The 16,504-nt window shown below is 37.4% G+C and overlaps 1 protein-coding gene across 1 annotated transcript in view; it reads right to left on the reverse strand.

Annotated features, from left to right (window-relative positions):
- Positions 1-4,470: 4,470 nt before the first annotated feature.
- The window catches only part of LOC126469871 (CD82 antigen), a 93,759-nt gene continuing 81,725 nt past the window's right edge, over positions 4,471-16,504 (reverse strand). The window contains exon 5 of the mRNA XM_050097188.1: positions 4,471-8,686. Coding sequence (XP_049953145.1) covers positions 8,534-8,686 — 153 coding nt within the window. The 3' untranslated portion in view covers positions 4,471-8,533. The remainder of the gene's footprint in view (positions 8,687-16,504) is intronic.

Genomic DNA, 16,504 nt, shown 5'->3' on the forward strand with positions numbered 1-16,504 from the left:
TTTATGAGTAGCATAAAAAATTCATAGGTGGCTGCACCTTCAAATGGAAAAGCATAGTTTGTCCACTCACAACAGAAAATGTTGAATGTATATGTGCAACTCACACAAGGAGCCCTAGGGAATCCACAACACAAGCAAGCAGTGAACTTAAAATCCATTAACTTATGGTATGGCCAGATATGGAAAAACCATCTGAATCAGATGCCATACAAACTGCAGTTCCTTCAAGCATCTTATCCTGATGACCACACAAAAGGTACAAATTCTGCACTGCAGTTCTAGAGAACAACTATTCTGAATGATTAATTTTTTCAAATTAATCCACCTTTTTTTTTTTTTTTTTTTTTGCACAGTTTATCTCCATAATGTTAGACTTTGGACGAGTGAAAATCGCATGGTAGTTTTTCAACATGAAAGAGAGAAGCCAAAAGGTAACACTTAACACCTTCTGTATCATTTCTGTAAAGAAATTTTATGGCCCATTCTTTTTTTACTGCCAATGGCCTTGCTGCAGTGGTAACACCAGTTCCCATACGATCCCTAAAGTTAAGCGCTGTTGGGCTGGGCTAGCACCTGGATGGGTGACCATCTGGTCTGCCGAGCACTGTTGGCTAGCAAAGTGCACTCAGCCCTTGTGAGGCAAACTGAGAAGCTACTCAACTGTGAAGTAGAGGCTCCGGTCTCGTAAACTGACATACGGCTGGGAGAGTGGTGTGCTGACCACATGCCCCTCCATATCTGCATCCAGTGACCCCTTCCAAGGCGTATTCAGACAAGAGTTTAGTTTTTTACTGATATCATTGTCACAGGAATTTTCTATACAGACTTGCTAGAAATCCGACTTTGCTGAGTTTCAAAGTAATTGCCCAACCACATCTGATGTTACCTGCATCAAACCACTGCAGAATGTCCAATTGGAGGAGGAGAAAAAGAAAATTAGTTTCATTGTTGGTGTTTGAAACTGCTCTTTTTTTTAATAATAACAACAACAACAACAACAACAAAAACAACAACAACCCTTCAGTCACTACTGCCGATACATCTAGAAATGAAAGTACAGTACACTATCTTAGTTTCTGGAACTAATAGTTTCTTTCTCTGGTAGGAGAGACAGATAGGTTGAGGAAGATTAAAAAGGAGGGCATGTCACTGATACCAGAATGAAAGTGAATCACCTGTAGTGATGACAAGGCCAGACAGAGATGAAGGGTGGGACATCACATAGCACATTGGTAAGCACTGTGCTAGCTTCAGTTCAGTGGGATATTGTGAAGTAAAGATTGATGACAGGAAGAAAAAATACAGCAATTAAAAACTAAGAGAGGAGAAAATGAAAAAGAGAAGAAGCAGGAGAATGAAAATGAAAAAGTAAAAGCAAAGAAGAAAATAGTTAAGTGAAAAAGAGGAAAAAATATACATGTATAAAAATATTGATGAAAAATGAGAGCGGAGTTTTTTAATGGAGATAAATTCGAGGCAGGCTCACCAGTCCCTAGAGTCATACTGTAAAGTATGTTCAGCTACTGGGTACTGGAGATCCACATGGCACAGTGTTCTATTTCCATTCATGCACTCTGACAATACAGAGGTTATTTTAACATAAAATGCCACACAATGGACAAGTTTGTTCAGATACAACATGTTGGTTCATTTTCTGCTCTGCCTGTGATACTATGAGTGTGCATGCGTGGTCTATAGGCACTCAATGGTGAACTCATCAGCACCCATACAAAAAATTAGCATGAATGAATGTGCTTAAAATGTCTAAAGTATTATAAAACAATTAAGGGTAAGTCTGACACTCACTCATGGATATCTCCACAATGCAACTATCTCTCATACTTTAAGATGCATAAAACCAATCAGATATCCTAAAACTGGCAGTCAACACATGAGGAAAACAAACAGTGACACAGGGAAATGTGACTGGCTGATCAGCTACAAAAACATGGAGGAGCCTGATAACTCATTGAAAACATCTTCCTAAAATTATAGGGAACAAGTCTGCCATGTTACAAAAACTTAAGTTGTACCACATCTGTTTGATCATCAGTTAAAACAGAGGGCAAATCTTCCTGTGTTATTACAGGAGCAGGTGGCATTGGGTGGGTGCATGGAGGTGGTTGTACAACAGGGATGATTGCGGTGGTAGCAACCTAGCGTGGTAAGCATAATGGTTTGGGAATGTCATATGGTTTGACTAGAATGTTGCAGAAGTTATGAGGGTGATAAAATTGGGTGATGTTGGGAGAATATTAAGGGGAGAGGATCTCATTTCAGGGCTCAAGGCTAACCATATATCTCTCCCATATACACACAGTGTCTGATAGGTACAAAAGAAAGGTGCAAGTAGAGGTCAATGAAACAAACAAATAGGCCTTTAAAACAACAGTTTTCACAGTGCGATGTATTATGACTGAGTACATGAACACCTTTTACCAGATTTCACAAGGATCCAATTGGCAGAAATGCGCTTAAGGAAAAAACATTACAAGTGCCACATGACCACTATTCATGCGAAGGCAGGCTTCAGTACGTCTCCTTAACAACGCCTGCACACATTAAAAAATTCCACACATTTTTAGGCTGAATTGAGAACTACACACAATGTGTTCCCAGTGTCCACTGACAATTTTGACAGGGATTGAATACACAAAAGTTTTTATAATAGCAAAATAAATAAAATTAAAGTAAATCCATTGGGTGCAAGTTGGGGGGTTCTGGGAGACCACAGTATTGGCAAGCAATAGCTCATATGGTTGTTGTCAAAGATTTGTACAAGGTATTTCTTAACAGCCACACAAAATTATGCCAGTGCCATCGTGCACATACCATATATGCATCCTTTCACCATAAGCTGCAGCGTAACTGTAGCCTTAGACATTAACAGTGCTCCAACATTGACACGACTGCACTTGTGCATACATCGTTTTGGGAAACCACTGGTTTCTGGACTTGTGTTTACTAGGATTATTTGCTTGTTTAACTGTCCTCTACTTTCCCCTTCAATTTGCATCTATAAAAGTCAAACACCATGTATATTAAAAAATTCTCTGTACATAAAGAGGAGTGTTTGCGATTAATGTAAAAGAAAATTACATAAACAGTCAGTATGTTGATAAATGATTACGACAACATGTCCAGCATGAAAATAAAATAAATAAAGTTTGAGCATAAATATCTCGGGACAGTATCAAGCCAAGATCAAAAGCTCTCAGCTTGGTAGAGAAATATCGTTTTAGGGTAACAGCCGACATTTTTTTCCAACAAATAATTATTTTAGTTCTATGAACTATATCCGACATAACATCTTCAGTCCACTGAAGAAAGTTTTCAGACCTGAAATTTCTTTAGATGTTGGAGTAAATGGAAGTTTGAGCTCGATCTGGTGAAGAGTGTGGGTGATCAAACTACTTTTACTTCAGATCCTCCTATTTTCACACTGCCAAAACACCTCTTCGGCAGTTGCGGTGGTCTTTTTAAAAGAGTATTACTTTCTTTTGCAACATGTAAGTCATGCAGTTGGTGCAAAAAGACTTTCAAATTATTTTCTTAATCATGCTTTTATCTTTTGGCATACGGTCACAGGATTCCACCTTCTCACTGAGAAATTAGGTTTCATACTCTTTCGTCAGAATTTTTTTTTTTTTTTAAAAAAAAAGCACCTATATCTAAAACCTGTCATCTTTAAAAATATACCATATTGTACACTCTCAAAGTTTGCATCTAAGGGTTGCACTTTCATATGGTTCTACTCAAGAGAAGCTCTGCAATTTCTGTAACCTTTTTTTTTTGTAGCCTCTTGAGAAGAAAAATTTCTTTTAATAAGTTATTAAAACTTGTCAGAATCTAAAGCTGTTTCTTTATATCTGTTATATCATTAAGATTTTATAAACTGTGCAAATATATAATGTAGCTGAAAAATTTAGCACTCTTTGAGATACTCAGTTAACTAGTCCCAGGTTTGTAAGTGTGTATATGTTGGGTTGTCTAAGAAAACATGTGGTCTGAAAAGCATTCTGTGCAGATTCAACTGTCACTGCATCTCCTAACAAATTAGTTTACTTAAAGAAAAACCAACAGACATAGAAAATTCACCACTGAATGGCTCGATAGTAAGACAAATCGTACTGTTCCAGTGCAGGTAAGGGAAATATTCACCATTTTAAAATTCCACTTTTAAATGATGTATCACTCTTTTCCTTCTTCGCCATTTTCAGACACGCAAACCTATTTCTTTTACTATTTAGAATCTTACAGTTTAAGGTAAAGAAATCTTGCCCACAACTACAGAACATGACTTCTGGTCATACTGCCTGCTGACAGAACAATCCAACCCAACTTCCTATAAACTCTGTAACAATTTTGCAGTTTCCTTAGTATAAATGTTGTAAGGGGGTTCTTAATAACTGCACCTTCTGGCGGCTTAAGACCTACATTTGGGCTTAGGATGTTACATGATAAGCAACGTAAGTTAAAATGTTTTATTAAAAAAAGTCAGAAGGATGACAGGAATTAGCATTTTAATACATTCTTTAAATAATTACACTTAACTACTAATTGATCTTTACTACGTTATTTGGTAACTGTTACAACATGGCGACATTAACGTTAAACCAGGGCTTAAGCGAATTCGTGAGAGTTTTAATATACAAATAAAGAAAATTACTCTTCACATCATGCTCAGTGTTGCATTTGTGTCTCTAAACAATTAACAATATGCTGATAATATATGATGTTATTCCTTCTTTCAGTTACTTTTAGCATACTCCTTTATCTAAAGTAGTTCAAGAAGCTACAAAGTCAATATGAAAGTAACTGTTGATCAAGCAACAGTTTCGGCATGTGACAGCTTTATGACTAGATAGTTACATGAAATGTCATCGACAGTAACTTACAATACATAATAGCATAAAAAACACTAATATTTGGCTTAATGGTAACTTGTGAGGAGATTATCTGTGTAAGCTGTATATCATTCCACCATTATGTTTTACATACTTCCATTTCAGTTACCACGAAATGAGGAAAAAAACAAAAACTGTGCCATTAAAGCTTAAACCCTGGTTTCAAAAGACAAGAATGAATCAATCTCATTCTAAATGGTAATACTAAAAAATCTATATTAACAATGCATAAATTTATTTATTAACTTCAGTCTAAGATAGTTTTTCATTGGCATATACTCTGCACATACATGTATTTAACAACACTGCAAAGAAATATGACCAGTGATACAAACACACAGGCAAGGCAGAGCTGTCACTCAGTATTTCCAAATTAAAAGTAAACTTTCTGAGCGTAAGTTTTTAATTTGTAATCTTACAACAACTGATAAATTTGTAAACGTGTGTTATAACAGTGAATTTATATTCAGATTGTTCTCTTATATACTAAAACACACAGAATAAATTACAACCTTCACTGATTTGTGTGCTGCACAATGATTGAAATTATGCCAGTAGACTGGATTTCTAATGTCATTATTGTCTATTTTCTCATTTATACGTTAATAATGCTGTACATTCCTTAGAAGTTTCTCTAACAAAAGTCTTCCAATGTTCCTGGATTTTCAGGGCACTAGATATTGCATTTTCGCCCATATCTCTGCGTAACATAAAAAGTGTTTGGCAAAAGCATTTTGGTTGGAATACTTTTAAGAAGTATAAACGTAAAATTCTTAATTTGCATATAGAAAGATGTTTTCTGAACACATTAGAGGGGCATTACTGACTAGCAATACAAATAAGACTCAACATTTATGTAATGATTACTTCCCAATCTTTATGTTCACTTAAGTAACAACCATTAGCATTCCAGTATTCCATCCGTTTCCTTTAATATGGAGTACAACTTAATTCTTTTTTTTTAAAAAGATGTTTTCTATTCGAGTGAAAATATTTGGCACATCTTTGTGAATCAAGGGAGCAATAAATTATGAAAATTTTTTACAAAAATATCATTCACATTTGTAATTAAACAAATATAATTGAACTAATCGAGTGAGGATGTAACAAACAAAATTACAGTTGGAAAAATACAATCATGATTGAATCCAAAGCTACTCTTCATTTTAACAAATTGGCTTTAGATACAGTCTTTATTTTATAAATGTCAAGAGATTACCATTGTCAACATAAGAGAGCATATCATGCATAACCTTATGAGTATCTAGAGCAAAAAACCCTTCACAGTTTGACAGTTAAGTACTTCTAGAATTTTGATTTTAAGGGTATTCAAAGTAGGTACCTGTAAGTTCAGCACATGAGAGCACCACCATATAAAAATAGAATATATTGGAAAAAACTGGTCCCAAGCCAAATTTGTAACTTGCCGTAACATAGTAGTCCAAACTGCGCAAAATTAATTTTCTTTGGAAATAGGAGTGACAAAAAATAGCTCCCTAAGAATGAAGAATTACAGATATGGCATTACACTTTTAAGTGTTCTCATTGAAAATTTTAAGGGAAGTCATGACTTATTCACTATTACAAGTCATGACTTATATTAATGAAAATGCATTAGTATTATAGCAAAATTTCTCATGACAAGCCCTAACTGCAATTTCATTGTTTGGTACTCCACAAGTACAAAGAACTGTTAAACTGCAGTGGTGCACAAGTCTTTGAAAATTATAAAGATTAAACTAATGACCATAAATTACAAAACTGTACAAACTATGTTACTTATGCAGATAAGTATTAGAGTGCTTTATGGCACTTATACTGGATACGTCCAAGAAATAAAAAAAAAATTTAAAATATAAAATAATCATGACAATCATCTTATGAGAATAAAACTTTTACCAAATTTATTTGGTCATAATATTTAAGCAGTCATATTCATAGCTGTATACATTACTGTCACCCACATACTTCAGTAACTCTCATAAACTGAAGATTTTTGAGTACTGTTTGAAAAAAAATATAATAAAGCTTTTGAGTATTTTATGTCAAATGAAACATACAGTGAGTAAGAGAGAGAGAGAGAGAGAGAGAGAGAGAGAGAGAGAGAGAGAGAGAGAGAGAGAGAGACATGAAATGATAAAAGACAAAATAACTTTTATTAAAACAGCCTTTTTTTCCAAAGTTGAAAGTTGCTGAACATCCAACAAGCACTCATCGTACACAGAAATATAGTTTCCCGTGCTTTGTATGTCAATGAACTTTAAAATTATATTTGCAACTCATCACACACAAAATGTTGTACTAACAAATTATGGCAAGACTTTACCATTACAAAATTGTGCTGTATTTTTCACAATGGCTTCCACTTTATCTACAATTTTTTTTGTCTCTCAATGACTTGCTACTGAACAATTTAAACTGATACGTATAAATTAAATGACTAACATCAGCACATTATGCTACCTTTTTTTTTAATCCCTCCCTACTAACTCAGAGAATAGGGTGGAAAACTGAATTACAGATAACCTGTGACATTGACTGCTAGCAAATTCCTTGCTTGAGTGCTTTTAAGTTTTGTGCCACATTTTAAAGTCTGAAGAAGTTTAAAACTTAAAATTTCTACAGTTACACATTTACTACAAGATACTTTAAATTCTTAAATATAGTACATCACTACAACAGATTTTGATTCTAACCACACAACTCAACTTTATCTAGTGTTACAAGCAGTGAGACCTCTTCCTGTAAGTGCCACAATTTTAAGACATTTTGCTTCAACCAATAAGTCATTTCAAAAATATTAAAAATAGACTCATATCAACTATGCTACAATGCATTAGTTGTTAAAAACAGTGTGAAATTAAAATGCAAGTTACTGTACATTAATGACTGACAGAGATTTTTTTCTTTTCTAGTGCAAATATGTTATGAAACTTTACTAATCCACAGATCTTTGCAGGAAGAAGACTGCAGGCCACAAATATCAAGCTGCTAGGAGGAAACAGGTTCAGACATTAACCAAAGACAAAATTATGCCTACCCTTAAAAAAATAAAGACTTCAAATATTTATGAATGTTGAAAACTAAACCCATATAAGAAATACTGTGTGTGCGTGTGAGGGAGAGAAGAAGTTGACAGACAACATGTAACAGCTAAATACTACTGTTCTGGGAACAAAAAGAACATTCCCAACCCAGCTATCAACTTTAAACTTGTATAAGGTGAACTTGCCTATTAATCTATGACAATAATCCATCACAACATACAAATAAATTAGATTGTCATGACTTATTCAAGCAAATAACAAAAAATCTGAGCATTTGCACATATAAAAAGTTTATGAAATTCTATAAACAATGATTTAAAAATCTTACAGCAGAAGTGAGAAGTAATTATAAATGATTCAATGCTACCTTCAGATCTAACAAATAAGACAACATGCCAAAAAACAGGCAGGCTAAGAGATTCAAACTTCTTGCACAGTATAAGTTTCATAAAAATATTCTGTATAAATGTACCACGAAGTATGTAAGCGCATTATGGTCCTTTATGTTAATTGTGTGCATTGAGAAAGAAGTCGTTTTATATCTCATTTAACAAATAAAATAGCCGTAGAGGAAAAAATTTAAGCTTTGTATCTGTCCTCTGAACGAACAGCACAGCACAGTATTAGTGAGAATATAAGACCCAGAACTTCAACTGTGGCAAGTGCCAGGCCAACACCCATCAAAATATTTGCATACTGCTGAAGGAGTTCAATCAGTTTGTCGACACAGCCCTGCAACAAAATAAACCCAAATCAATTTGCACAGAATGCATAGCAATTTCTAAAAATGTTTGACAGCAGCTCAAACAAAACACCATTCTGCAAACCTGTAAAACAATAGTAAAATATACTAGCTGTGGCATTTCATTCTTAAATTATCTCTAATGCTTGGAAGTTACACAAATACACTAACTGTGTACTGAATTAGAGTGGCTGTGTTTGAGATAGAGCACTCCTGTCACAAGGGGTGGTGCCAGGGGTTGGGCCATGTCCCACCCAAATAAGATGGACCAATTTCAGAATCGAAGTCCTAAGTCAAATTTAATTTTATAAAATTGAAATAAAATATCTACAGTTATAGGCATATGGCAAACCACTCTGTCAGTTTGTTAAACAATTCTGTATTGTCTCATATTAAAACTGTAAAATCAAACAAATACATTTGAAATAGATTTTATTACAAAGCTAACACTGACTTATCCATTGATCTGCCCATGTTGAACAACAAACAAATGAAGCAGTCTATCAATCTATTGAATGAACAGTTCTTCCCCAGTTTCTTGTGGGTGTTCGCAAGTGTTTTATTGTTTCTATTGATGCTAAACGATAAAAGAATATTTGTTATCATTGTGGTCTTTTGTAGTGAACTGTACATTTTCTTTAAAGTGAACTTAGTAATTTGGCAAAACTGCCCAGCATCTCACATTTCTTCAGTTCACAGCAAACAGTTATTAAAATGAATGAGTACATTACATCTCCGTCTGTAACTGCAGAGGTTAGTTTCCATGATTCAGGAAGTGAAGTAGAAAAAATTGTGTTTGGTGGTGTTGGTGATGAAACGGAAGTAGGAAAAGAATTAAAACAGTCTGAAAATGACATCTCGGTGAAAATAAAGGTGAAGATTTATTTTCTATTTTCAGCACTAGCACCAGCAGTACTAATCGATCTGCTTCAGTTCGTGATATATCTATGAAACTGACTGTTGAATCTGAACAACCTGTATTAAGGACTTTTCCTTTTCGCTTGTTTGGGGACAAAGAAAAATTTCCACTCAGGTTGGTACAACATTTATCCGTGGCTAGAATATACTACTACAAATGATTATACATTCTGTTTTGTCTGCTGATTTTTTTGTCCCCAACTAAAGTGATAACAAGCCAACTGCTTAGTTTTGTATGTGGTGGTTCCACTAACTGGAAAAGTGCAACAGAACCTAATTCCAACTTTAATCATCGTGAGAGCAGCTCCACACACAAACTCCACATTTGTCTTGGAGTCTCTCAAAAACTTGAAAAATAAGTTTGGTGAGAACACATCTGTTGCTACTCCACTACATGAAACATACGCTCTGGAAATTCAAGAAAACACAGAATAAATACAAATGACTGGCAATATACTTTGATACATAGTTTTTCAAGGAATAGTTGAAAAAGGTCATAATGAATCTAACGATAATGTAAATAAGGGAATATTTTTTAGAGTTAATGAAACTTATGTGTGAAAAAGATCCAAGTGTTAGGAAACAACTTTAAAAGGGAAAAAACACACACAACATAATATATGGAAAAAAATCTTAGCACCATGTGCAATATCATGCTATAATATATCTCCAATGCAGTGAAAGAAGACCACTATTTTGCTCTACTGATTGATGAGTGAAAAAGATTGTTCAAAAACTGAGCAACTATCAACTATGGTTCAATACTGTTTAGATGATGACACACAAGAAGGTTCTAAGTTCTGAAGCTTCAAAAACAAATTCGATGCTGCTGTGGAGTTAATTTAAAAAAAAACTGTTGCACACACACCTATGATGTAACTTCAGTTATGAGTGGTGCTTGTGCAGGTGTTCAAGTTCTTTGAAGAAGGGAACCCCATACGAGTTATATAAACTATAAGTTGAGTATTGTCATAGTAACAACATGTAAAGGAATCAAATTGGCTACAATTTTTTTTATGGCGCAGCAGGGGGGGGGGGGGGGGCATGCTTTTTGGCAGTGCATCAAATGTTTACTAATACACAAATTTAAAAAATTGGAAAATTGCAATTAAAAAAGTTAAGTGTATGCTTCATGTTTGGCTGTGAAGAAGATAACTGATGCTATTGTTGAAAACCCAGTAAATATTCAAAGCAGGAAATTCAGAACAAGCTGCAGAACCACCAGGATGATTTAATGCAAAGTAAAACTGTTTTTATTTTTCACTTATACCTTTTCACATATATGCTAGAAAAGTGCAAATCTATCTGATTTCGATCTGAGCAAAGATCGTTGCTGCAATCAACTCAGATGCTCAAAGGGATCATTTCACCCAAATAGTGTGGCTCAGACTCTGGTTTCACTGAATGGAATGAAAGTGTAGATGTGGCAACAAAAACAGGTGCTGATACTTCTGCAGACTTCTTGCTTTTTTGTAGAATTTTAAATTTCCAAAAAGACACTGGGGAATATGTTTGTGATTTGCCAAATAAATATAGCCTGGAACCTGTACAATCAACCAGTTTCAAATCTTGAGCATTTTATAAAGTTTTACATATAACTAAGAGTGAACTTGAGAGACTTGTTGCAAAAACTGCAATAATTAAAGAAATCACTGCTTAAACCAAAATGTGAAACTTTTATGGACAAATAAATGTTACTGCCACTGGCAGAAAATTATTCATCGAATACTGAATCGCTGGAAGCAAAAATTCAAGATATTAAAAAAATGTTATCACACGACAAACAGCAAACCAGAGTGACTGACAATTTACTTGCATTGCTCAAGTTGTTAAACAATATAAACTTGTTTTACATTATTTGTAGAATTTAAGTCAAATAGCTCTGACTATTCAACCTTCCTCTGCATTACATGACAAAGCTTCATGTATACAACATGTGAAATGTTATTTAAGGAACCCATTGAGTGTGAGGTCTCATGTTTAGCAAGTATCATTTAGAAGTGTTACATCAACAGTCATGACAGGAAAAATATTAGCTGCTAATGACTCACCATGTGCGCCAGGAGGGCAACAGAAAATGAGTGTCCGGGTGGTGCCGAGATCAACCTTCTATGGAGTGTGAGTGAGAGTGTGAGAGTGTGTGTGTGTGAGAGTGTGTGTGTGTGAGAGTGTGTGTGTGTGTGAGAGTGTGTGTGTGTGAGAGTGTGTGTGAGTGAGAGAGAGTGTGTGTGTGTGAGTGAGAGAGAGTGTGTGTGTGTGAGTGAGAGAGAGTGTGTGTGTGTGAGTGAGAGTGTGTGTGTGTGAGTGAGAGTGTGTGTGTGAGTGAGAGTGTGTGTGTGTGTGAGAGTGTGTGTGTGTGTGAGAGTGTGAGTGTAGAGTGTGAGTGTGAGTGTGAGTGTGTGTGTGTGTGTGTGTGTGTGTGTGTGTGTGTGTTACACTTCACTAAACTGAATCGCTGATATTCAAAAAATGTTCAGAACAAACCATTAACTTTATGATGAACACCAAATGAAAAATGGTGTGCCACGGTGATAAAAGAGGTACGACCCATCAATATCAAATCAGAAACTCCTTAGGCATTATGTACCAAACTGGACAATCAGCTAGGTATACACTCAAAGAATGCTTTTAAGAATCATATTGGTGTAACGAAGTGACGAGAACTTATGGAATGTGACAGCATGCAACCAAATACGAAACAGTCTGTTCTGTTTTGTGGAGCTCATCATGAAACTGGCTATCCTTTAAGGTATACCTGCAGATAGTGTAATGTTTTATAGGATCGGGGGGTTGTGGTGGGGGGTGGGGAGGGGGGGGGGGAGAACATCCAGTTTCTGTGGTATGAACTGCAATGTACACTTTTACAGGAGGGAACGTTTGTTCTAAAGGATTACGATTTTTATGCGCCGACCAGGAATCGGGCATCAATAGTTTTAGTTCTCTTCTGCCCGTTTTTCCCCACTCTTGATTGCTGTGAAAAAAAAAAAAAAAAATTGTGTTGAGAAGGCAGAAAACAGATGGTCATGCAGATGAGTAAACAAGACAACCATAGTCCATTTTTGATTGGACAAAGGACAGCTCTACGCAGAGGAGGATTTTTTGATCCGTTCCTCCATGAAATGAGGTTTAAAACACAGGTACAGCACGCTGCCAGATAAGATGTGTGGGAGACCAACAGAGTTTCCTATCAAGTGTGAAGCCACAGATTTTGTGGTTTCGACAAACATAAGAGCAATAGAACAGAGATGTAAGGATGGTGGAAGTAACTCCTTATTTTGCCAGAAGTTCAGACAGCTTTTTCTATGGAAAAGTGGAAGCTGTTGTAAATGGTCCATGAGACAAGACACCACTGAAGTCATCGCTTGAGTAAACAGGTCCATTGAGGGCTGCAGTAGATCACAAAGTCGTTGACAAAAACAGAGCCCGAGATGCCTGGTGGGAGACAATCCAAGATAGGGTTAATTGCTATGGCAAATAGGTCTACGATCAGCACAGAGCCCTGTGGCACCCCGCTCTCCTGAATAAAAGTATTCAAGAAAGCTGAACCCATACATACCCCGAAGACCCGGTCTTTTAAAAACTTCGTAATAAAATGGGGCAAGTGGCCTCGGAAGCCCCACATGTGCATTACATGGAGGATACTTACTCCAACAGGTATCAAAAGCCTTCTCCAAATCAAAAAATGCAGCTACAGTCTTATTTCCACAACAAATTGTTCATAATATCAGATGACAGAATGACAAGATGATCAACTGCAGAGTGGTGCTCACAAAATTCACATTGTGCATTTGTTAGCAAATTCCAAGACTCAAGCCACCATACCAGCTGACCAGTGATCATGCATTCCATCATCTTACAGACACTGCTGGTGAGGGAAATTGGGTGGTAGCTGGATGGAAGATGTTTGACCTTACCAGGCTTAGGGCTTAGTGTGGGGATTTCAGTGACTTCAGACCAACGCCTGGGAAACGCGCCACCCAACCAGATGCGATTATACATACGAAGGAGAAAGTGCTTTCCGTCAAGAGATATGTGCTACAACACCTGAATATGAGTATTGTCCAGTCCTAGAATGGAGGATCATGAGGTGGAAGCACATTTGAGCTCGCTTCTAATACATACAATGTTGTATCATTCATGATTCTGAGAGAGGAAAGGTATCTACCAAGCCTCCTCTGCTCATTTCCGACATAAAAATGAGAGATGGTAATGGGCAGTGCTCCAGGGCTCTTCACCCCAAGTATCGACCAACGTATTGGAAATATCGATAGGGTCCACAATGACATCATTCACTTCGGTCAGGCCAGGGATCAGGAGATATACCTTGTTTGCAGAAAACTGACGTAGGTTACCCCAAACAATGTATGAGGGAGTAAAACAGCGAAATGCATTAATAAAAGAGATCCAACTAGTTTTTTGCTACCTCTGATAATGTGATGGCACTTTGTGAAAAACTGTTTATAACAAATATAGATCTCCTTTGTGGGATGGTGTTCAATGACACAGAGAGCACATTGCGCACGAACTGTATCATGGCATTCCTCAGTCCACCACGGGACTATGACATGTTGCAGTAGGGAAGATGTTTGGGGGTTGGAACACTGCAGCAGTAAGGATAACATTCGTAAGGTACTCTACCTGATCTTCACTACTATGGACATGTTGTTCATTGAAGTTGCCAGTGAATGGAAGAGCCTCCAGTCAGCTTTAGATAGCTGCCAGGTGGTCTTGGGCACAGATGGGACACAAGTTAGAAGACAATTATGCATGGGAAATGATCTCTCGCGTATGTGTCCAAGAGGATGGACCACACTAGATGGCGGGTAAACTGTAGAACAGAAGCAGGGATTCAGATGCGAAGAAGTGTTTGTGGAATCTGAAAGAAATGTGGGTTCATCAGTGCCAAATGAAATGACAGTAACCTGGTTGAGAGTATCTGCCGGGAGAGAGCCTCTCGGGCAGGTTCTGAGAGAGCCCCAAATGGGATGGTGGGTGTTGAAGTCGCCAAGTAGCAGAAAGGGTTGAGGAAGTTCAGCAATATGCTGCAGTATGTCTGCCCTGGTGAGATCAGAGGATGGCGGGTGTAGGTATTACAAAGAGAAGAGACATAACTGGGAAGAGAGATACTGCAAGCGACAGCGTGTAGTGACGTGTTCAATGAAATGGTTTGGCTATGGATATCATTCTTAATGAGCTTCATGACTCTCCTGTGAGCTGGAGTTCCTTTCTCGGAAGGAAGCTCGAAACGTACTGGAGTGAAGTGTAGGAGGTCAAAGTGGTCTTAAGGGCATAACTTCGCATCTTGGAGGCATAAAATAAATGGGCACTGCAATTGCAGCTGCAAGTCTGCCCTGTGTGATCTGATGCCATAACTGTTCCATTTGAGAACAGCCATATTAGATGATAGGAGATATTTCTCTTATAAGGGGCAATTACTTAGTTGGCAGCTGAGTACCGGATTTTGGCTGTGTACTGCTACAGGGTTCTGAGACAGAAGGATCCTGTTTCATTATTTCTTCCGAGGTACCAACAGCCTCCCTGGGTTGTTCAGCTGATTCCAGGGTGAAAAATTGGTTTGTACTTCACACTGGCGAAATGGAGGTCGACTGGACCGAGGCGCTGCATTGTGTCACTGTTGTAGAGGGTCTCCAAGTTGGAGACGGGGAAGAACTTTTGTCTTTGTTTGACATCCTACTACCTCTGCGTTTGTCACATGTGAACCCAGACATTTGCCTAACTTGACAAATGCAGAAAGTTGTTTCAAGAGTATTCTTTTTTAAATTTCCATTCTTCGGGTTGTGTCACACGTGACTTCACCATTGTGGGCGAAGGTTTTTTGGTGGGTTGAGCACTGTAGCAGGCGCAGGTGAGGACCTCACTTTAGCACTAGGTGATTTCAGAACTGTAGCACTGAACTAGAGGTCACAAGTCTGCATGGCCATATTTTTCATGGGCTGAGACATACAAGAATGGTACTGTAACTGCCGGATAGTGGTTTGCAAGGCTTTCGGCTAGCTAACATTTTGCAAGCAATTCTGAGGGGGCACCTTTTCCTAGATCCCGATCCCCTGAACAGCTCACTCATCGAAGTACACACGGTATTCACATAATGAAGTTGTATGGTTGCCACTATAGTTGAAGGAGGGGGATAATGAGGTGGGCAATCTCCCACATGAACATCCCTGATACAGGTTACAACTTGGCTGTGTTTTTAGGGGACTTGTATGATTACAATGCTGATGTTGGTAGCAACACATTGGGTTAAGTACATAGGATCTAACACTGAAACATTATAGCCCGCCTTTATCTTCAATGGAGACTCTTACTATCAATTGTTCATAAAAAGGTGTGAATTCTGCATCAACCCTCTTCATAACCCAATAGATTGCAGTTACGTCCTGATCAGAGAGATAATGTTGTATATCTCCCTCAGTTGTATCATCAAGCAGCTGAGCATACATAACACCACATGAAGCATTCAGTGTTTGATGAGCTCTACTCAAACAGGGTATCCATGGAGGAGCATAGCTTTTAACAATTTTTGGGCTTGAAAGCACTGTCTGTCTCTAGAAGCTAAGCTCCACTGCATAAGCGAGTCCAGGACTTTAGTGGGACTGTAATTGTGTCCACACCTTTCTGAATGACATATTTTTTCACTGATAAAAAGTTATTACCTCCTGTGCGTGACACCAAAAAGCAGCGGAGTGCAATTGGAAGATTTTCATGTCCTTGGCCTCATTCGATTTCTGTTTATTAGATGGAGATTGTATACTCATCGCAGGTGAATCTCGTGTGATTGCCAGTGTCTCTGATGGTGCACTCCTTCCTTCCAAGTGCCTTCCACAGAGGGGAGTCCACCTGCGTTAAGTGATTGTTCACACCTCAGGTCA

This window comes from Schistocerca serialis, chromosome 3 (genome assembly GCF_023864345.2).
Source record: "Schistocerca serialis cubense isolate TAMUIC-IGC-003099 chromosome 3, iqSchSeri2.2, whole genome shotgun sequence".
Lineage (NCBI taxonomy): Eukaryota > Metazoa > Arthropoda > Insecta > Orthoptera > Acrididae > Schistocerca > Schistocerca serialis.